The sequence below is a fragment of the Microcaecilia unicolor genome, chromosome 13 (assembly GCF_901765095.1).
Source record: "Microcaecilia unicolor chromosome 13, aMicUni1.1, whole genome shotgun sequence".
Classification (NCBI taxonomy): domain Eukaryota; kingdom Metazoa; phylum Chordata; class Amphibia; order Gymnophiona; family Siphonopidae; genus Microcaecilia; species Microcaecilia unicolor.
In genome coordinates, this window is record NC_044043.1 from 89,461,819 (window position 1) to 89,483,623 (window position 21,805).

At 46.9% G+C, this 21,805-nt stretch overlaps 1 protein-coding gene across 2 annotated transcripts in view; it reads left to right on the top strand.

Annotated features, from left to right (window-relative positions):
- Positions 1–841: 841 nt before the first annotated feature.
- Positions 842–21,805, top strand: part of KAZN (kazrin, periplakin interacting protein) — a 911,287-nt gene continuing 890,323 nt past the window's right edge. For both annotated transcript variants that reach the window (XM_030186259.1, XM_030186260.1), the window contains exon 1: positions 842–1,715. In XM_030186259.1, the coding sequence (XP_030042119.1) occupies positions 1,598–1,715 (118 nt within the window). In that variant the 5' untranslated portion in view covers positions 842–1,597. The remainder of the gene's footprint in view (positions 1,716–21,805) is intronic.

Genomic DNA, 21,805 nt, shown 5'->3' on the forward strand with positions numbered 1-21,805 from the left:
TGTGTGCACGCTATTAGCTTCGATCATCAGGGTTCTTCTGGACCTGTCAAGCATACCGATGTGCTATTCTATAAATGGTGCTCCGAGTTAGGCAACGTTTATAGACTAGTGCGTACTTCCCGGATCCGTGCCCAACTTCTAGGTGTGAGCATTTACAGCAACTAAACTCTGGTGTAAATCCTGATGTGTAAGTTAGAAGCAGATTCCCCCAATTCCATAATACTGCGCACATCTCTAGTGAATGCCTCTGACCTGCCCATGCCCCTCCTATAGCTATAGTTGCACGCTATAGGATTTACATATGTATCTTTATAAAATAGTGATTTGCAACGTGTGCATAAATCTAAATTTTTGCCAATTAATGCCCAAAATTGGTTGCTAGCACCCAATTAGCGCCAATTGGCTAGTTAACCAATTAAATTGCATATGTAAATTGGGCACATGCCCAAATTTGTGCATATAATTTTGAGCGCCATATATAGGAATCTGGCCCTATATTTTTTTCGAGATTCCTTGTGACCTTGGGCAAATCACTTAACCCTCCATTACCCCAGGTACAAAAAAAAAAAACAAAAAAAAACAACTTATATTGTAAGCTCCCTAAGGACAGAGAGAAAGTGCCTGTACAGGGCTGTAGTAGATCTTTCAGAAAAGGTGAAAGAGAGTGACCGAGGACTGTTCATTAGGGCATCGTTCACCGTTGTTTTAATTGTGGGCCTACTGGATATCCTCTGTACAGGGCTGAAAGGGTTAAAGCGCCAGCTTGCTCCTCCAGCCTGGCTGACTTAGCATTTCCTTGTACCTCCGGATAATGCCTTTTTTTTTCAGAGTAGCAGCCGATGCATCACCAAAGGAGCCCCCCCATTGCAGCAGCAGGTCAGACAGGGAGAAGAGACATTGTTTAACCGAGCCTGCACACGCTTCCTGCTCTGGCTTCCTTAACAAACAGATTCGTAGTGAGGGATCAAGGAGAAAACCAGTGAGAGAACGGAGTGAACGCTGCAGGCTGCTTTGCTGGATTTAGAGAGCCAGGAAGGGGTGGGGGGGGGGTGGGGTGCTGGAGAGAGGCAGGCAAAGGAAACCGAGGATCAGACCAATTGGAAACCAATCATATTATCTAGCGATCAATATTATTCTTTTTGCCAGCTGCAAAGGAATTCCGTTTTCTGCGTGGATATGGAGCTCACAGACGGCTGATCTGGGGGAAAAAAAATAGCCCTGGGTTCTGCAGTCCGAAGTTGCTGCAAGGGTCACTGTCCTACCTGTCCAGCTGCTAACGATTGGGGGGAGCGTAGGACGTCTTGTGAGACCAATCAGTGCACCATCAAAACAGTGAAATGTCTTACACTTTACACCGGTGATAACTGTAATTCCTCAGCTGCACTGCCACCGGGACGTAGATACTGTGGTTAAATTTGCCCCTCGATCTTGGGGCTGTCACAGGAAAGAGACATCAGAAGCCCTGTGTCCTCCCCCAGCGCAGGAACGGCGAAAAAAACCTCACAAACTGGGCAATACGCGAATCTGTGATCTTTCGTCACTGGACTGCAAATGGTGGTGAACCCTTTTGTTTTTCACAAGTATTACACGATGACACATGACTAATACAAAAGAGCCCAGGAGAGCAATGGACACGTCTGCGACCTCCAGCTCCGGAAGTGGGCCTGTCACCTTCTCCCAAGTCTTTGGACAGCAGTGTCAGCTCATGGAGTCAGGTAAGAATGACAGGACGAGTTTATCGATTAATTATCGTCTGCAAAGAAGAAAACAAATTAAACTCCATTTTGGGATTTTGAAATGTGTATATTTTAAGCGTGTAATTGGCCAATTTCACCTCTGGGTAGCGTGTTCAGTTGCTTTGCTGTATGAATGATGCTTAAGCAACGTTTTATTCCTGGAAGTTGAGTAAAAGTGGAGACCATGAAGAGTTTTCTAGCTGTTCTACCTGTGTTTGAGTCATTCGATTTATTTATTGCATTTGTATCCCACATTTTCCCACCTCTTTGCAGGCTCAATGTGGCTTACAGTACATCATGAATAGTGGAGATGTATAAGAAATAAACATAGTAACATAGTAGATGACGGCAGAAAAAGACCTGCACGGTCCATCCAGTCTGCCCAACAAGATATACTATCCAAAACAAAGAAGAAACCGGTCTTCGCAAAAAAAACAACAGTTATCGAAAACAGCGAAGATAACGCAAAAAAGAAAAAAATTTAAAAAAAATTAAAAAAGAAAAAGAAAAAACAACAAAACAAAAAAACAAGCAGATAAAAAATAAAATCAAAAACAGATGACACAAAAATAATAATAAAGCTATGAATTTATTGAGGTGATATGACTCAATAAATTCATAGCTTTATTATTATTTTTGTGTCATCTGTTTTTGATTTTATTTTTTATCTGCTTGTTTTTTTGTTCTTTGTTGTTTTTAAATTTTTTTTTCATTTTTTCTTTTTTTGCGTCATCTTCGCTGTTTTCGACAACAAGATAAACTCACATGTGCCATTTTTGTGTATACCTTACCTTGATTTGTACCTGTCTTTTTCAGGGCACAGACCCTATAAGTCTGCCCAGCACTATCCCCGCCTCCCAACCACCAGCCCCACCTCCCACCACCGGCTCTGGCACAGACCGTATAAGTCTGCCCAGCACTTACAGAGGATTTTGGGTACATGATAATGATAAAGCATGATATTAGTATAACAGCAAATATTCAAGACAGTGCTGGATATATGTAATGTAGTTCACGTTTGTTGGTCTTTGTGGTATGCCTTGTTAAATAGATGGGTCTTCAATAGTTTGCGGAAGTCAGTTAGTTCATAGATCGATTTTAAGTTGCGCATCAGCGCGTTCCAGAATTTAAGAAATGAAGGTTAATGAGAATGCCCTGATCAACCAACAGGCATCTCTGTTGTGTGACGGTCGGTACTTCTGGGGGGGGGGGGGGGGGGGGGGGCTGTACTGTCAGAGATTTAGAATTTGGAGATTAATTACTGCCCTTTCTAAAATTCCAGGTCAAGGTAAGTAACAATCAGGTGCAGAAGTTACTTCCCTGGCCACCTGGATTTGCAATCTAAGTTGTACCTGAGATAAAGGGAAGGCAGCCATTCTTTACTTGTTGAACTGAGTTTTCTTTATCAAATGATTTTGAAACGTTTGAAACTACTTTTAACACTGCAAAATTTAACCATAGGCAGCAGAATGGGGCGGGGCGGGGGGGGGGGACACAGAGGGGCCATAACCCAACCAATATTTTCTCCAATACAGAATCAGCAACTAAAGAGCTTGGGGGATGGGCTAGAAATTGGTTGGTTTGCTCCCACCCCCGCTCCCCAACAAAAAAGATTTTCTACTGCACCTGATTGGCCAAATATTTTGGAAAGCGTCTGAAACTAAGTTCAGAGGAACTCTGAAGCACTCCGTCCCTGAAGGTTTAAAAGTCAAGTACTTGCTTTCTGTTGCTCAGCCAGTAAAAGGATTTAGGCATTTATGGATTTAGTTCACACTTTTTCAGTAGTAGCTGAATGTACTTTCCCCGGTCTCTGGAGGGCTCACGTGGACTTGAGGCAATGGAGGGTTAAGAGACTTGCTCAATATCACAAGGGGCATTAGTGAGATTTGAACCAATTTGGTTTTCAATATCTATAGCGAACATGCTTGTGATGGGCTTTGCACTTAAGGTCATAAATTTATATCCAGAGCAGATAGCTTCTATTTTATTTATGTTATTTAATGGGGTGTATTAATTGCCTTCATGAAGAGATTCATCTAAAGTGGTGTCAGGGGTGGACTGACAGTGATCTAGGCCCCTGGGCAGTAAAGATCATTGAGACCTCCGCCACCCCCACCTCCCACCTTTCGCCTTTGTTTCCAGGCCCCCCCCCTCCTGCACAATACAGCCCCCACCTTTTATTTCCAGAACCTTCCCTGTACGCTACAGCCCCTCCTAGCCTCAGTGGGCCTTCCCCAGGCCTACCTTGAAGGGCGCTGATGATGTAGTGGCCTCTTTGGGGGCAGGAATGAACCCCACTCTTTTCTGCCCACTGCCACTGCTCCATCCAGTGCTGCTGCTGCTTCTTAATGGCTGCTGAGACGTCCTGCGGTAGTCTTGCGGGTCTCGGCAGTCTCAGCAGCCATTTTGAAGGTGCGGCAGCGCTAAGAAGAGCAGTGGCACTGGGCAGAAAAGAGTGGGGTTCTTTCCTACCCCTAAAGAGGCCCCCAGACCGCCAGGGCCCTTCAAGGTAGGCCTGGAGAGGACCCACTGAGGCTTGGGAGGGGAGAGCAGCTCTGGGACCTCCAGAACCTCTGGACCCTTGGGAACTGCCCAGTTGCCTGTATGGTCAGTCCGCTCCTGGGTGGTGTACAGAAGGTACAGTTTAACATAAAACTTACTACTGTATTTTATTAACAGCATAACAATAGTAAAATGACAAAATATAAGTATAAACTTGGAAATGGCAAATTGAAACCTAGTAATAGGACTAACATGAAACAGTATCAGAAATATACTCCATTTAATAACACGGTAGAACAATCCCATAACAATAACAGAAATATAATAAATGTCAGTACAATACAAATCCTACTATATAAATGAAGAGTGACCGACGTGCCGTGCATGCATGGTATGTCACAAATCTCTTCCAAGTTCCAACGTTGACTGGCGAGCACTGTCCGACAGCAGCTCCGAGGCGCACTCCGTCTCCAACAGGTACGATGAGCTGCTGCCACCGCTGCTGCTGTGACCCGGGCGCTTTCCTCTGCCACCATCCCCCGGGGTGGCTTTCCTAGGCGGGGGCTCGGCTGCACCTGGCATTGCTCCGACCGCTTTCTTGCCCGTTTTAATGGGCTCAATGGCTTGTGATACTATAAAATACAGCATAGAAGAACATTCAAATAACAGATATGATAAAATAATACCAATGAAATACCTAATAGGCACACATTAGATCAGTAGCGTACCTACCGTTGGCCACGGGGGCCTGGCTCCCCCAAATTGGCTCTAGGCTCCTGGTTTGGCTGGCAGGGGTCCCAACTCCTGCCAGCTAAAGTGTTTGTCCTGCGCTAGTCTCGCATTGCCTGGTGCCCTGTCCTGTTTTCAGTAGCTTGCTGTGCATGCTCGTTTTAATGAAACTGAGCATGCTCAGTTTCATTAAAACGATGAAAACAGAACAGGGCGCCAGGCAATGTGAGACCAGTGCGGGACAAACGCTTTACCTGGTGGGGGTTGGGGACCCCCGCCAGCCAAGGTACCTTCGCAGTGGTGGTGGGGAAGCGGCGGCAGGAGGACAGTGGTGGGGAGGCGGTATAGACCACAGGGGGGGGGGGCAGAAGTGGCGGCGGGAGGGTGATGGTGGGGAGGAGGCCAAAATATGTGCTCCTACCTTGGGCTCTGGCCCCCCCTCCCTTCGAGGTCTGGCTACGCCCATGATTCAGATAAAGTGAAGCTACTCACCTATAACAGATGTTCTCTGAGGACAGCAGGAAATATGTTCCCATATAAAGATGACCCCTCCAATGGAGCTCCGGCTTATGACAAATGAAATAGTGGTTTGTTAAATTTTGGTAGGTAGGTGTCATCATCTTTCAGAAGAGTTGCTACTTGATGCCTTCATTGGTTGGTTGCTGAAAGAGGTCAACCTCTGAATGCATAGAGGAACTAATGCTCCTCGTAAGTGATCTCTTTGTTATAAATTGGGCTAGTGTCTGGAAGTTCTCTTTGACATTTGTTGATATCGCATATCTATCCATATCTAATATTATCTGCTACTTTTAATGAGAATTCAATAAGTGGAACATTGGAAAAGGAAAGATTGGTATGAACGGCTTAATTGTATTTTGGAGCATAGTTGGAACATATGGACAATGCTGGGTGGACATCTACGGTCTATGTCCCAGAAGCACCAACGAAAGACCATGATCAAGTATATAATATCACGCTCATTGCTGATTTAATCTTGAATTGATAATGAATGTGACGGGCAGATTGGATGGACCATTCAGGTCTTTATCTGCCGTCACTTACTATGTTACTATGAGAGTAGTACAGGGAAACAATAGATTGTTACTTTTATTTATTTATTTATTCCACTTATTGGGATTTATTAACTACCTTTAGGAAGAGGTAGAGATTCACCCAAAGGGGTGTACAGAAGGTACAGCTTGATATAAAACTTAAATTTCCTTAATAATATAAAAAATAGTAAAATGATCAAATATAAACATGATACAATCAATGAGGTAAACTTGGAGATGGTAAATTGAATCCTAATAATAGTACGTAAGTACATAAGTGTTGCCATACTGGGACAGACCAAAGGTCCATCAAGCCCAGTATCCTGTTTTCCAACATTGGTCAATCCAGGTCACAAGTACCTGGCAAGATCCCAAAATAATACAATAAAATTTAAGCTGCTTTTCCCAAGTCCATTTTAATAATGGCTTACTAATGTTATTCAAAACATAAATTTTTAACAGCACTATAAAACAATTATACAACAGAAATATGATAAATGTCATTAGAATATGAATGATACCATAATAGCCAGCATGGAAGAAAATTCATATAAGTCCTCCTCTCTGTTATGGTAATGGCGATGTTTGCCTTTAATCTGAAGTTGTAGCCCCACATTCTGCTCTTCTTTTTCCTTTCTTTATTCTTTATCAATAATCCAATCTCTTAAAAAGGATGACACAGAGCAATATTATCAGGTCATTTACTGGCACCTTGGTTACATCAGCAATCTTGCAAATCACAGTCCACAGCAAATCAAGTGATGGGTGGGTAACTCATCACCACACTGCGGCAAACGTTATAGATGGGAAAGAATCCTGTAATGCAGTGTTTCCCCCAGTCCGGTCCTGGAGAACCCCTTGCCAGTCTGGTTTTCAGGATATCCACAATGAATATGCATGAAAGAGGCAGTGTAGGCAGTGTATACAAATCCAGCCCATGCATATTCATTGTGGATATCCTGAAAACGTGACTGGCCAGGGGTTCTCCAGGACTGGACTTGGGGGGAAAACACTGCTGTAATGCATCTAAGCATAGTCTGTTGGCCAAGATGTTCCCCTCTGTTTACTAAGCTGTGCAGCGATGTCAACACAGCCCAGTCAAAGCGAATGGGCTGTGTCAGCATTAGTGCACGGCAGCCGCTAGCATGGCTTAGTAAAAGAGGGGTATATGGGTAAGACATTTACATAGTAACATAGTAGATGACGGCAGAAAAAGACCTGCATGGTCCATCCAGTCTGCCCAACAAAATAAACTCATATGTGCTACTTTTTGTGTATACCTTACCTTGATTTGTACCTGTCTTTTTCAGGGCACAGACCGTATAAGTCTGCCCAGCACTAGCCCTCCCTGGGTCTACTTCAGAGGCCCTGGAGTTAGTGCTGAATGCCCCAGTTCAGAAAGAGGCCAATCCGATTAGGAAAGGCTGGACACAACTGAGCTGAAGGCCAACAAAGGGTAGGATGAGGAAAGGGGGGGGGGGGGGGGTGATGTGGAAGGAAGGCAGGAGGTTGGGAGTTAGTTGGTAAGGAAAGGGTTAAAAGAAGGGAGGGGGAAAAGGGGAAGGTCATAAAGGGGAGCTGCTCATAGGAGGAGGGGTCATTGTGAGCAGGGAGCAGCGGGGTGGAAAGAGCTGACCCAGCCCACCCACCCGGGGTTAGGGAAGGGTTGTCGCAGCTGGGCGGTTAGGGACAGTGCTTAAGTAACACTATGGCGGGTACACAGCTTGTCAGCACATAATAGACATTTATGGTATTTCACTGATGATCTTAGCACAGAAAAGCAGGAGAAACTTTTACATGTGCCCTAGATTTCTTTTCAATATTGATTGATTGATCAAGAAAAAAATTCTTTGCACGCAGAAAGATCAGGTCTGGAGAGGGCTTTTAAATATCCTCAGCACTATGTGGAGAGTGCCAGGGTGGAATGTAGATGAATCCTGGGTGGGCCTGTAACTTATCTAGATAGATAGAGGCAATAAATGATCTGGGCAAGTTATCCAGATATTGCCACTGTGCACGTTAAGTTCTACCACTGACCATCTTATCCAGATATTCAGTGCTGGTCACCATTCTCCTAATTCTATAAACCTGTGCGCACGTTTTCACACTTAGGGGGAATTTGTATAAATGTTGCTGATAAAAATGAACACTCAACATTGTTCTACCAAGGGCACTCCGGGATGAGCACTCTTTAGCGTTGAGTGCTAAATTACACGCTCAACATTGGGGGCGAGGACTTGCACCAGTTGAAATCTGACATAAATCCTGGTGTGCAAGCTTGGCATACTGCTCTGTAACACAGTGCACATTTTTTATGAATGCCCCTGACCCACCCATGCCCCTACAAAGTGGAGGAACGATCAGTCCCTACATGCGTCAGCAAGAGAGAATCCAAGGAGTAGAGTAGATAGGCTCATTCAGAAAGGTGATCTTTATTAAAACAACGCAAACGACTCATGTCAAGTCATTTGAGTTGTTTCAATAAAGATTGCCTTTTTGAACCAGTGAATCCCTCAATCTTGGATTCTTCCCCACCCTTGCCCCTCCCGTGGCCACACCCCCTTTTGAGTTGGGTGTGATCCATGTAAGGTCCCCATTATTACAGAATGGTGCGCAGACAGATTAGCACCCAAATCATAATTAGTGTTAACTCCAATAATTAAATCATTGGAGCCTATTAACTAATTTTGGACACCCTTTGTAGAATCTGGGGGCTACTGCATAAATTTGTGTGTTCAGGTTATAGATTAATGGCAGGTGCATAATTTAATTGTTAAATTAAGCTCTATTTGGCATTAACCAATAATTGGTGATAATTGGCTCCTCCCACGACCAAATGAGTTGGATTTGGTCATTTTTGAGATGGGGGTCCTCGGTTTCCATTATTGCCAAAAATCGGGGACGACCATCTCTATGGTCGACTATCTCAACATTTAGGTCGACCATCTCTAAGGTCGACCTAAATGTTGAGATTTGGGCGTCCCCGACCGTATTATCGAAATGAAAGATGGACGCCCATCTTGTTTTGATAATACATGCTTCCCTGTCCCTTCGCGGGGATGTCCTGCGAGGATGCCCTCAGGAAAACTTGGGCGCCCCGTTCAATTATGCCCCTCATTGTCTCCTGCACTAGAGCCATTTGAACATTCTGTGCTTACTAACGCTGGCTTTAGTCCAGCGCTAATTGCCTCTTGCGCCAGCATTAGGTTTTGAGCATCAGTCCGTAAGTTTCTGTCTTGAGACCTTATGTAGTAGCTTAAACATTCAGGCCCCAATGATCAATTTCCACGCACTGTAAAATTAGCGCCAGAACAGCACAGGGAAATAACGCTAATAGCATATAAATTTATGCGTGCTATTAGCTTTGATCATGGGTACTTGGCACAATCCTTCTGTAGAAGTTGTGTGACAGATGGCTAGAGGACCTCCAGACCTCCACCCTGGTGGTCTAGTGCCACCCCCTGGTGGTCTTGTGCTCCCCAACCCCCCCCCCCCCAGAGGAGGGAGTAGCACTCCTTCCAGCACCACCTCCAAAATGGTGGCGCCCTGCCCAATACATCCTGGGATGTGCTGGGTGGGGCTTTCTTACCATATAAGGGTGTTTCTCCCTTATATGGCAGGGCAGTGCGCCACCATTTTGGAGGCAGCGCTGGAAGGAGGAGGGAGTGCTACTCTCTCCTTCATCATTTAAAGATACAGGGGGTTCAGGGGGCGCTAGACCACCGGGGGGGGGGGGGGCTAGAGGGCTGCAGGTCCACCGGACCGCCAGCCCTCTCTTCTGTGGGGGGTGGGAAGGTCTTCTGTCAGGGGGTTGGGTGTCTTCTGATGGGGGGTCTGGTCGAGTCTTCTGTTGGGGGGAGGGTTGGTCAGGTTGTGTCGGGTCTGCCCGGGGGTGAGATGGGGAGGCCTGCTAGCATGCAGAGGCATTCTGGATAGGGCTCCACATTCCTCCCCAATGCTCTGTAATCCCTAATGCTAGCTCCAAGCTGGCATAGGATTTGCCGCAGTAGCAGCGCTGTTGTTTGGCAAGCTGCCCACTGATCATTGGAGAGGAATAGTTAATGCCCTGCTTAGCATGCATTTGCATGCTACTTGCGGTCAGAGCCGGCGAGTGCGTTGTTTTACGTGTTCACCGGCTCTGATCATGGGGTGGGAGCAAATGCGATGTTAGTATGGTGCTAATAGCCCCTAGCACCCATGTTTGCTTCCGATCATTGGCCCCTCAGTACTGCTACTAATGCACGTTGACTGGACCTTTTTAATAGGCTCAAACCTTTGGCATTCACATTTTTTGTTTGCCCTTCATAGGTTAACGAGCACCACCATTGATGCACACAGTTGGCGACATCCATCAGGCTCTTTCCATTAGCACTTTGAGTCAGTCTCATGGCTGCACCCTCGTTATTACTGTCTGTGGGAAGAGAGCCATGAAACTAATGGGGAGCGAAGCTGATGGGAAAAAAACCCCATAGAAACCCAGAGAGATTATTATTCACAATGCTTAGAGGACAGATATGGGTAAACTGCCAGCTCCGGTCATTGCAGAATTGCTTAAAGTGTGTTTTTTTTTAAATAAGTCTCACCAATTTAAATGTTCTAATATTCTAAGGGACTTGGCCTTTCTAAATACGATAGTGTTACTCATTAATATACTAGACTTCATTGGTTACCAATTGAAGCAAGAATTATCTTTAAACTGGCCTGTTTTTTCTTTTTAAATCCCTCCAAGGTTTGGTTCCCAGTTATTTTCTCTGTCATTCTCATTTTGCAACCACTCTTAGATCAAGGCGTTGTGACACTGATAATTATTTTACTTTTCTTTCTGTTAAGGGAAAGAGGAGACTGTTAGCTTTCGAGAAAACCCTGGCTGTTCAGACTGCTAGAATGTGGAAAGATATTGCAGGGTTATTCTCTACATCACCCTTCTATCTTTTATATAGAAAGAAAATTAAAGCTTTTCTTTCTAAGAAATATGTACTTTTAAGATTTTGACACAATGTTTGATTTATTTAGTGTAATTCCCAGATGACATTTCCGGCTACTTGTTGATTGTTTCCCGTTTAGAACTGCAAAGAGGTAGCATATGAAAAAACTCCATGATGTTGACATAAATCTGACTGGGTCCCTGTCAAAATGGCCACAAAATATGCTTTGCAACTTTTTTTTTTTGTCTTTTTCTATTTTGATCTGGCAGTTTTCTCCTACCCCTTGGCTTTCTAATTTCAATCAGAACTGGAGCTGGCGTCTAGCGCCAGGAGCGGAGGCGTAGCCAGACTTGGTATTTTAGCTCCCCCCCCCCCCCCCCCACACAACACAACACAACACACAACAAATATCTTCCTGGAGATATTTTTTTAAGAACACAGATTTTTTTTTCACATAGTTTGAAATGATGGACCAAAAATACTAGGACTCGGGGGCATGCGATAAAGCTACAATGTAGTACATTTAAAACGAATTGGAGAAAATGTTTCTTCACTCAACATGTAATTAAACTCTGGAATTTGTTGCCAGAGAATGCGGTAAAGGCGGTTAGCTTAGCAGAGTTTTAAAAAGGTTTGGATGGCTTCCTAAAGGAAAAGTCCATTGTCCGTTATTAAATGGACTTGGGGAAAATCCACTATTTCTGGGATAAGCAGTATAAAATGTTTTGTACTTTTTTGGGATCTTGCCGGGTATTTGTGACCTGGATTGGCCACTGTTGGAAACAGGATGCCGGGCTCGATGGCAGTGGCGTAGCCAAGGGTGGGCTTGGGTGGGCCCAGGCCCACCCACTTTGAGCTCAGGCCCACCAGTAGCAGCACACCTATGATGTGGCTAGCAGAGATTCCCAAGCTGTCAATCATGCATACCTTATAAATAGCAGATCTTTGCCTGCAGGAAGCAACGACTGCTACAAACTGCTTACACCGGCCCCACAGCCTTCCCTCTGACGTATTCCTGCCTATGCGGAAACAGGAAGCTGCATCAGTGGGAAGGATGCGGGGCCTACATGAGTAGTGTGTATTAGTTGCTCCTCACTGCCGGTAAAAATCTGAAATGTAAAAGGTGTGCAGGAGAGGAGGGATATTTGAGAGACCATATGGAATGCAGGCGAGAGGAGAGACCAAATCACCTATGGGATGAGGTGGGGTTCTTCTGCCCACCCATCTTGGGCCCAGGCCCACCCAAAATTGGGTGCCTGGCTACGCCCCTGCTCGATGGACCTTTGGTCTGTCCCGGTATGGCAACACTTATGTACTTATCCATTTTATGTTTTGTTTGATTTACAAGATCTTTGAAATGCGGGAAAGGTACAGTGGTGGGAAAGAAAACTGTGGGGATGATGAGGGGACGTAGGAATGTGATGAGGATGGAAAAGAATGGACTGGGGATGGGGACCAGATTATGTCGCTATGCACACCCCTAAATCAAACCTAGGTCCTCTGCTTGACATTGCTTAACACTCTACAAGATCCACAGGCTGTCCCAGGGTATTTTCCTTAACACAGTTTCATTGTTTTATGATAAAGGTGGATTTGTTGTACATTGTTTTTTTGCTCCCCCAAATCAGCAACTGTCATGGATCCCAGTGAAGAAGAGAATGACCCTTCCAGGATGGCCTATCAGCATTCTTGTCTGCTTGTGATTTCTGTTTCATCATATACAGAAACAGGATCATTTAGTAACAGTGTGTACTCAGTGGCGTTCCTAGGGTGGCTGACACCCACGGCGGATCGCCGATGCACCCCCCCCCGGGTGCAGTGCGCCCCCCCCGGCAAAAGGACACCCCCCAGGTGCATTTTTACCTGTTGGGGGGGGGGGGGTGCCGCGCGCCTGTCGGCTTTGCTCGTTCCATGCTCCCTCTGCCCCGGAACAGGAAGTAACCTGTTCTGGGGCAGAGGGAGCATAGAACAAGCGGAGCAGACAGGCGCGCGGCACCCCCCCCCCCCCCAGCGGCGTGCACCCGGGGCAGACCGCCCCCACCGCCCCCCTTGGTACGTCACTGTGTGTACTTACGCTATTAGGGTATATTGTTGGTAAACGACCCCCTAAATGATCACGGAAGACCAATAATTGCTACCTTTCCTTCTCAGGAACATAGTCCAACTGTCTGTCCACTGGAAGACTTAGGTGTAGCAGACAGTTGGAACGTGTTTTTATTTTCATTAACGCTGATATAATGCTGATAAACTGTTATCTGCTATTGCACTGCTGAAATAAAGCAGCATTTTCACCAGCTGGAATTACTTCCAAAAACGCAATTGTCTAGTATCAGCCAGCTAGAAAACTATAGCCTCTATTACCCCAACTGCAGAGGACTTAAAAACAAATCTATACACGCATCTAGCTTCTCATACAGCTGCACACAACTATGGAATGAACTACCGATCGCCATAAAAACAAACACACGACCTGACAACCTTCCGAAAGTTACTAAAGACTTACTTGTTCAAAAAGGCGTACAAAAATGATCCCCCGTAACGATCTGACTCCTAAATTACATCATCAGATACAACTATTTTGGATCTCTTCTAACTTGTTTATTTTAATCACATCCTCATCATTGTATATTATATCGTGTCCTGATATCATTATGTTACGTTTATGTATTTATACACTCCTAATTCTACATGATATTCTTGCGTATCTCTTTGTTATAGTTCTGAATTTCTTATTCCGTCAGTATGATTGCCGTGATATTCTTATGCACCTTATCTGAATCTGTATTCTGAAATTCTTATTCCATTAATGTGAATGTCGTCGTAACATATTGCAAGCCGCGTTGAGCCTGCAAATAGGTGGGGAAATGTGGGATACAAATGCAGCGAATAAATCAAACATATAAATGGCAAGTGACCGACTCACCTGCAATGCGCAGTAGAGACTTCCCTCTCTGTCCTGCCCTCGCGTCAAGACGTGATGACGTCAGAGGGCAGAACAGAGAGGGAAACAGAGTCAGAGTCACTGTCGGACGCTGCCGTCTGGAAACGAACATCGCGCGCACCACCCTCCCCCCCATCCCCGCCGCCGCTCCCTCCCCCCTCCTCATCGGACCCCCTGCACTGACCTGACAGTGCCTCTCACCTCCGTGTGGAAGTGCTGCAGGCAGCAGCAGAGCTATTCTTTGGGTTCCGGAATCTTGCTACTCTTTGGGATTCCGGAATCTTGTTACCCTTTGTCCTTATCTCTTGTTTGTCCTGTTTGTCTGTCCTAATTAGACTGTAAGGTCTGCCGAGCAGGGACTGTCTCTTCATGTTCAAGTGTACAGCGCTGCGTACGTCTAGAAGCGCTATAGAAATGATAAGTAGTAGTAGTCTTCGGGATTCCGGAATCTTGCTACTTTGGAATTCTGCACGGATTCTAGAATCTTGCTACTCTTCGTCCTTATCCCTTATTTGACCTGTTTGTCTATCCTAGTTAGATTGTAAGCTCTGTCAAGCAGGGACTGTCTCTTCATGTTCAAGTGTACAGCGCTGCGTACGTCTAGTAGCGCTATAGAAATAAGTAGTAGGGACCCTTTTTCTTTGGTGGAGGAGTTTTTAAAGTTATAGCCATAGATACAAAAATTACTGAGTGTAGCCACCTTTGGGGTCACCCTCAGTCCTACTAAATTGAGGAGACCAGCGGAGTGGAGGAGTAGCCTAATGGTTAGTGCAGCGGGCTTTGATCCTGGCAACCTGGGTTCCATTCCCACTGCAGCTCCTTCTGACTTTGGGCAAGTCACTTAACCCTCCATTGCCTCAGCTTCAAAAAGCTTAGATTGTGAGCCCTATAGGGACAGAGAAAGTACCTGCATATAATGTGTACAACCAGTAGCACTGTAGAAATGATTAGTAGTAATACCAGCTATACTAGGAATCCTCTCTGTGCTCATCTCAGACTTCCTTGAATTCTGTAAATAATTTTTGTTGGGAAGCCAAATGAAAAGAAGACCAAGAATCAAACAGCATGATGTGTGGGAATATAAGACATCTTCTAATATAATAATTCGCACCTCCAACGTTCTGAAGCTGACTCCATGGCAGTGAAGCTGTGTAGTGTTTGTAGGGTTCGTAATCGCACTCACGATCACTGCCCCGCCCACCGGAAGTTCGTTCCCTCCCTCCGAGTTCCAGGGTCGTCGTCCGTCCCCCCTCCCTTCCAGTTCCAGGCCCCCTCCCTCCGAATTTAAAAAGTCATCCTGACTTAGCTCGCGCGGTGAAAAGCGTGCGGGCTCGGCACTTCAGTTTTCTCTTCTCTGTCTCTCAGCTCTGGTCCCGCCCTCATTTCCTGTTTCCGCAAGGGTGGGACCAGAGCTGAGAGACAGAGAAGGGAAAACTGAAGTAAGTGCCGAGCCTGCAGGCTTTTTACCATTGCTGCCGGCCGCTGTAACCCCGACGAGGTAAGTCAGGATGACTTTTAAAATTTGGAGGGAGGGGGGCCTGGAACTGGAAGAAAGGGAAGGAGGGAGGGAGGGGGGACCCTGGAACTGGGAAGGGGGGACGCTGGAACTTCCCTTAAAAACATTAATGGCAGAAGGTGATTACCTTGCTAGCGCCCGTTTCATTTCAATGAGAAACGGGCTTTTTTTTTTTTACTAGTCATTACATAAAGAAATGATTGTACAAATGTCCTGCACTGAAATAGTTAATCTCCATAGCCCAAAAGTCAGCTTTGAAGCACTGCTAGCCATAAGAACAGAGGCTTAAATTATTATGGACACAACTTCACTCCCCCCCCCACACACACCAGAAAACCTACTGAAACTAACTATGACCCGGGCTGACATTTTCCAGGAGGAAACGTGCAAGGCATTTCATAGGAAATACAATTTTCCTTAGCGTGATTGCTGTTCCCGTCAGGAAAGACTAGATCTGCCAACGAAAGGAGGAGTTTGCAGTGTCATCATAACAGCAACGATGCTTCTGCTTGAATTAAGACATGAAAGATTTCTCCAGTGGGACGATTAATCTGCTCATTCCTTCTACCGCATCTCTTCAGATTTTTAATGTAGGGTCTGAATCTGTGTGTCACTCGTGGATAATGCAGGGGTGCAACAGATTTTGGATGGACCTAGGCAAGAAGTGAGTGGGCACCAAGTGTTCTCTCCCCCCCAAAAAATATATCTCAGCTGGCAGGAAAATGCTTCTTTCCACCTTGGCAGTCTGAAGTAGGCATGCGCTGAAAACCGAGCATGCACAGGTGCCAGTATAATGGAGAGTAGCATTTTCGTTACCATCAGGGGGAAGTCTTCAGCTGGCAGAGCTTCAGATCCCCACCAGCTACGATTAAATGTGTGCTACTGTTGGGTGGGCCTGAGCTCTAAGTGGGTGGGCCCCGACCCACCCAGGCCCACCTGTGGCTACGCCACTGGGATAATGTTGCTGCTGGCAGCAACGATGCGTAAATGAGCACCATTCGTATTCTTTTTCAAATATCTTTTTCTGTAATGTGTGGGAAAATAACTCACTGTGCATTGCAACAAATAAGAGAGAGAACTGGTGGTGGTGGTGGTGGGGGGGGGGAACAGATGTCGTGAAGTGATCCTAGAAGGTAAATCACGAACTGAATCTCTCTCATCCTGGCCTTGTTACAAGTCTGTAACAGATTGCAACAGGATCTAGAGAGTGACTTTGTTGTAGATTTGGGGGGGGGGGCCCTTTTACTAAGCCGCGTAAGCGTCTATGAGCGCCCAACGTGCGCCAAAATGGAGTTACCGCCCGGCTACCGTGTGGCTCTTGCAGTAAATTGCACGTATCGGACACGCGCCAAGTGGCATTTGACACACGGAGGTCATTACTGCCCGGTTACCACGTGAGACTTTACCGCTAGGTCAATGGCTGGCGGTAAGGTCTCAGACCCAAATGAACGCGCGCCAATTTTGATTTTTTCCGCAGTCCATTTTCGGCAAGAATTTTAAAAAAGGCATTTTTTTTGCAGGCGTGCTGAAAAATGGATCTGTGCATGCACAAAAACATGCACCTACACTACCGCAGGCCATTCTTAGGCGCACCTTAGTAAAAGGACCCGCTGGGGAGGTATCGCAATAAAAAAGGTTTCTAGCTATACTGGCTTGGAAATATGCTTTGAAAATATGCCTCTTTGGCACCCTGAAGAGTCACCCATCTTGTCCACCACTTCCAGCGACCCTGGCTATAGGTTTTTGATACCATGTTTCCCCGAAAATAAGACACTGTCTTATATTAATTTTTGCCCCCCAAAATGCGCTAGGCCTTATTTTTAGGGGCTGTCTTATTTTTCGGGGAAACATCGGGGATGGATCGGGGTTGGCCCGCCCACCCTCCATCGCTCCCGGAACTAACCTTAAACGCCTCCTTTCACCTTCGCAGCAAGCAGCAGCAGGGCAGGCCACTCCTTCCTTCCGTGTCCCGCCCTCGCCTGACGTAACGTCCGCGAGGGCGGGGCACGGAAGGAAGGAGAGGTCTGCCCTGCTGCTGCTTGCTGCGAAGGTGAAAGGAGGCGTTTAAGGTTAGTTCCGGGAGCAAAGGAGGGTGGGTGGAGGGGGGGCCCGGCGACCTCGGGTGGGGGGGGCGGCCTTGTCCGGCTCTCGGCGGCCCTGCTTTCCAACAAAAATTTGCTAGGTCTTACTTTCAGGGGGAGGCCTTATATCTACCAATTCAGGAAAACCTGTACTAGGTCTTATTTTCGGGGGATGTCTTACTTTCGGGGAAACAGAGTAGACCTGCTGTTCCCACTATCCCCATCTCCGCAGGTCTCTTCTCTTCCCTTCCCCATTACAGTAACGTTGGATCAGTCCCCTTTTTCTCTCCTCCTTGTCTATGAGATCATCACCTCCCCCCCCCCCCCCCCCCCCACTGTTCCCCATGGGTTTTGGATCACTTCCTTCTCCTTTCATGTCAGACCTTAAATCACTCCTTCCTTTCTCCTCTCTCCCCCCCCCCCCCCCTCCAATCCCAGCCAAAAGATCTCGAACCACTAGCCTCCCCAGGACTGGAAGGATCACTTCACAGACTCCACCTTCTACACAGATGTCCAGGGATGCCTGTGAGTAAAGCTTGATTACTGTCTGATCTTATTCAAGCTGCAGGAGGTAGGGGGTAGAAAGGGGAATGGGAATCAGGAGGAATAGGAAGACCCCATGTGGGATGGGAAATTGATCAGAGCTGCTGCAAGAGGGATTAGAGATCTAAGGAAAGGGAAGAGGGGATATGAGCAGATGTCTGCAGAGGGTGATTGTGTCAGATGATCTCAAGGTGACCAAACAAGTAGAAAAGGTGACAGTCAAAGCCAGAAGGATGTTTGGGTGCACAGGGAGAGGAATGGCCAGCAGAAGAAAAGAGGTGATAGTGCCGTTGTATAATAAGTCTCTGGTGAGGCCCCATTTAGAATACTGTATGCAATTCTGGAGACCGCACCTATGAAAAGCTATAAACAGGATGGAGGTGGTCCAGAGGGTGGCTACAAAATTGGTCAGTGGTCTCTGTTGTAAAGTGTATGGGGACAGACGTAAGGCTCTCAATATGTATAATTTGGAAGAAAGGCGGGAGAGAGGGGATACGATAGAGACATTTAAATACCTCTGTGGCATTAATGTACAGGAGGTAAACTTCTTTCAAATGAAGGAAAACTCTGGAATGAGAGGACATAGGATGGAGTAATCTAAGGAAATGCTTTTTCATAGAAAGGGTGGACATTTGGTGGAGGTGGTGGAGACAAGGACTGTGTTTGAATTTAAGAAAGACAGGCACACGGGATCTCATAGGGAAAGGAGGAGATAGTGATGGCTGTGGATGGGCCGTTTGACTCTTATCTGCCGTTATGTTTCTAGGCCTAGCAGGCCTGTGTATAAATTCAAGTCTGTCTCTGCTTGTCCCAGGCTTGCTCAAAATCTGTTACCATTGTCGTCACCACAATGAGGTAGTTCCATGCAGGTACCAGCTTTCCTTTGCTTTTTTTGCTGCAGGCCTTTTTCTTCTACATTAAAATCTTTTTGGATGAGGCCTTTAAGGAAATGTCATTTAGGAAACCCTAATCTGTAAATTCATTGAAAACCACTCCAAGTTGTCATCCTTTAAACACGAATGTGAAAGGGAGAGGAACCTCTGCAAGGACATTTTAAGAAATTCAGTTTTCTGTTCAATTAGTTAATGCATTGTACTGTGACGTCAGATTAAGAACAGTTGCCTGGGCTGGTTCAGTTACTGAGAGCTCTGTGCTTTAAAGAGACAAAACAGAAGCCGGGTTCAACCAGATAAATTGCATTTTCAGAGCAGTACACTGACATTGTATTGGACTTTTCTCTGAATGGAAGCCAGCAGTATCTTGGTATAATGTCCAGCAGCAGGGCCGCCGAGAGGGGGGGGGGACAGGGGGGACAAAAGTCCCGGGGCCCGGGCCCGTCGCCGCCTGGCCCGCCCTCCGTCACTCCCAGAACTAACCTTAAGCCTCCTTTCACTTCGCAGCAAGCAGCAGCAGGTCAGGCCACTCCTTCCTTCCATGCCCCGCACTCGCCTGACGTAACGTCCGTAAGGGCGGGGCACGGAAGGAAGGAGGAGAGGTCTGCCCTGCCGCTGCTTGCTGCGAAGTGAAAGGAGGCTTAAGGTTAGTTCCAAGGGCCCGGCCCGATAGCGGGTGGAGGGGGCCCAGCGACCTCGGGTGGGTGGGCAGCGGGGGGGGGGGGGCCGGCGATCTCAGGTGGGCGGCGATCTCGGGTGGGCGGCGACCTCGGGTGTGGGGGGGCCCGGCTCCGGCTCTCGGCGGCCCTGTCCAGCAGGTATACGAAGAGTCTTGGTTTTGGAGCAGAAAGGTGTCAGTATTCATATGATTTCATATTGGTAAAAGCCAACACACCGTCTCATCAGGTTAAATGACAGGGGCCCCAATGCTTGAAGCTAACCGGGCTTGCAGCATTTCAATTAGACTGGTTTTAACCAGTTTAGTGAGCACATTATTCTGAGCCTAATGTACAAAAGGTTTTGGCACTGCTTTTACCGTTCACGGAAACAGCGATCGAAGATTCTGTGCAAACGAGCTGATTAGTATTAAAATGTGATGTGAAAGAGGCCATTAGTGAATCCCTCCAATGCTCAGAGAAATGGTGTGCAACCCCCCCTCCCCCCACCCCGCCCTATGGACTAAAACCTAATGACGGTTGCGAGCAATCATGCTGGTGAGTGTGCAGAATTATAGAGGAGTCTCCCGGAGTAGAGGGAGGGATGGGGGCAGCTGATTCCAGGGGCATAGCAAGACCTCGGTACGAAGAGGGTTCAGAGCCCGAGGTGGTGGTGGGGACACATTTTAGCCCGCCGCCGACCCTGCCCCGCTGCTACTGCCAGGTACCTTTGCTGGCGGGGGTTCCCAACCCCCGCCAGCCGAAGTCTTCTTCAGCACCGGTCTCCGGCACCTTTGCTGATCTGTTTCTTTGAGTCCTGACTCCTGAGGACATGCATGCAGGACGTCAGGAGTCAGGACTCACAGAAACAGATCAGTGAACGCGCCGGAGACCGGCACTGAAGAAGACTTCAGCTGGCGGGGGTTGGGGACCCCCGCCAGCAAAGGTATCTGGTGGTGGTGGCAGCTGGGAAGGGGCGGCAGCGGGAGGGAGGGTCGAAAGTGGCAGGGGAGGGTCGGCGGCGGCGTGGGGGGGGGGGTCAAAAGTAGAGGGGGCCAGGGCTAAATCTGTGGGGGTCCATGCCCCAATGGCCCACCTAGCTACACCCCTGGCTGATCCTTGCATAATCTCGGGGGTCTCCTGCCGATCTCTAGTTCCTGATGCGGGAGGTTGCTGGTACTGGAAAGCTATAGCTCTGTGGGCAGCTCTGCAGTTTCTGCAACTTGCTTCTGGTGTCGTCTCCAGTGTTATGTCTTGGGGTTTTTTTTTTTTTACTTCTTTATTTTTACATTTTTGCTGTCTGGTTTACTTTCTGCTCCAGAGACCACAGCTGTTCCCTCTTCACTGAGCATGTGCACAAGAGCTGTCCCTACCACACAGTTCTTGTGAGCATGTGCCAGGCACGTTCCTCCCCCTTTAACTTCCAATGCTCAACGCTGACAGTTTGCATATAATTTGCATGTTGTCAGTGTTGAGCATTGTGAGATCATTTTTCTTCGGTGTTTAGTCTGGTGTTTTCTGGCGCTGTTCTCTACAGCACCTGAATTTTGAGCATCTAGGCCTGGGTTTTCAGCTTCTACATATTCCTCTCCTTAACCCTTGAGCCTGATAGTTGCAGTTTTGCATTTGTTCCTATTTTTAACACATCTATAAAGGGGGAAAGGGAACTGGGACTTGATATACGTCAGACTCACAGAAACAGAAGCCTGCGCGGCCGAGTTGCTGATCTGCAAGGGCAGGCTTCTACATAGAATGTTGCTAGTGGAATAGCAACATTAACATTCCATGTAGAATCTCAAATAGTAGCAACAGAATCTCAATAGTAGCAACATTCCATGTAGAATCTCAAATAGGGAAAGGGAACTGGGACTTGATATACCGCCTTGCTGTGGTTTTTGCAACTACATTCAAAGCGGTTTACATAGTATGTTCAGGTACTTATTTTGTACCAGGGGCAATGGAGGGTTAAGTGACTTGCCCAGAGTCACAAGGAGCTGCAGTGGGAATCGAACTCAGTTCCTCAGGATCAAAGTCCACTGCACTAACCACTAGGCTACTCCTCCACTCATTCCACCAATAAGAGCCAACCTCATCAGTGATGTCACAATGGCTTGATTGCCCGATACTTGGCTCACTTCTGATATTGTGATGTCATAAGGGAAAGGGGAAGGGAACTGGGACTTGATATACTGCCTTTCTGAGGTTTTTGCAACTACATTCAAAGCAGTTTA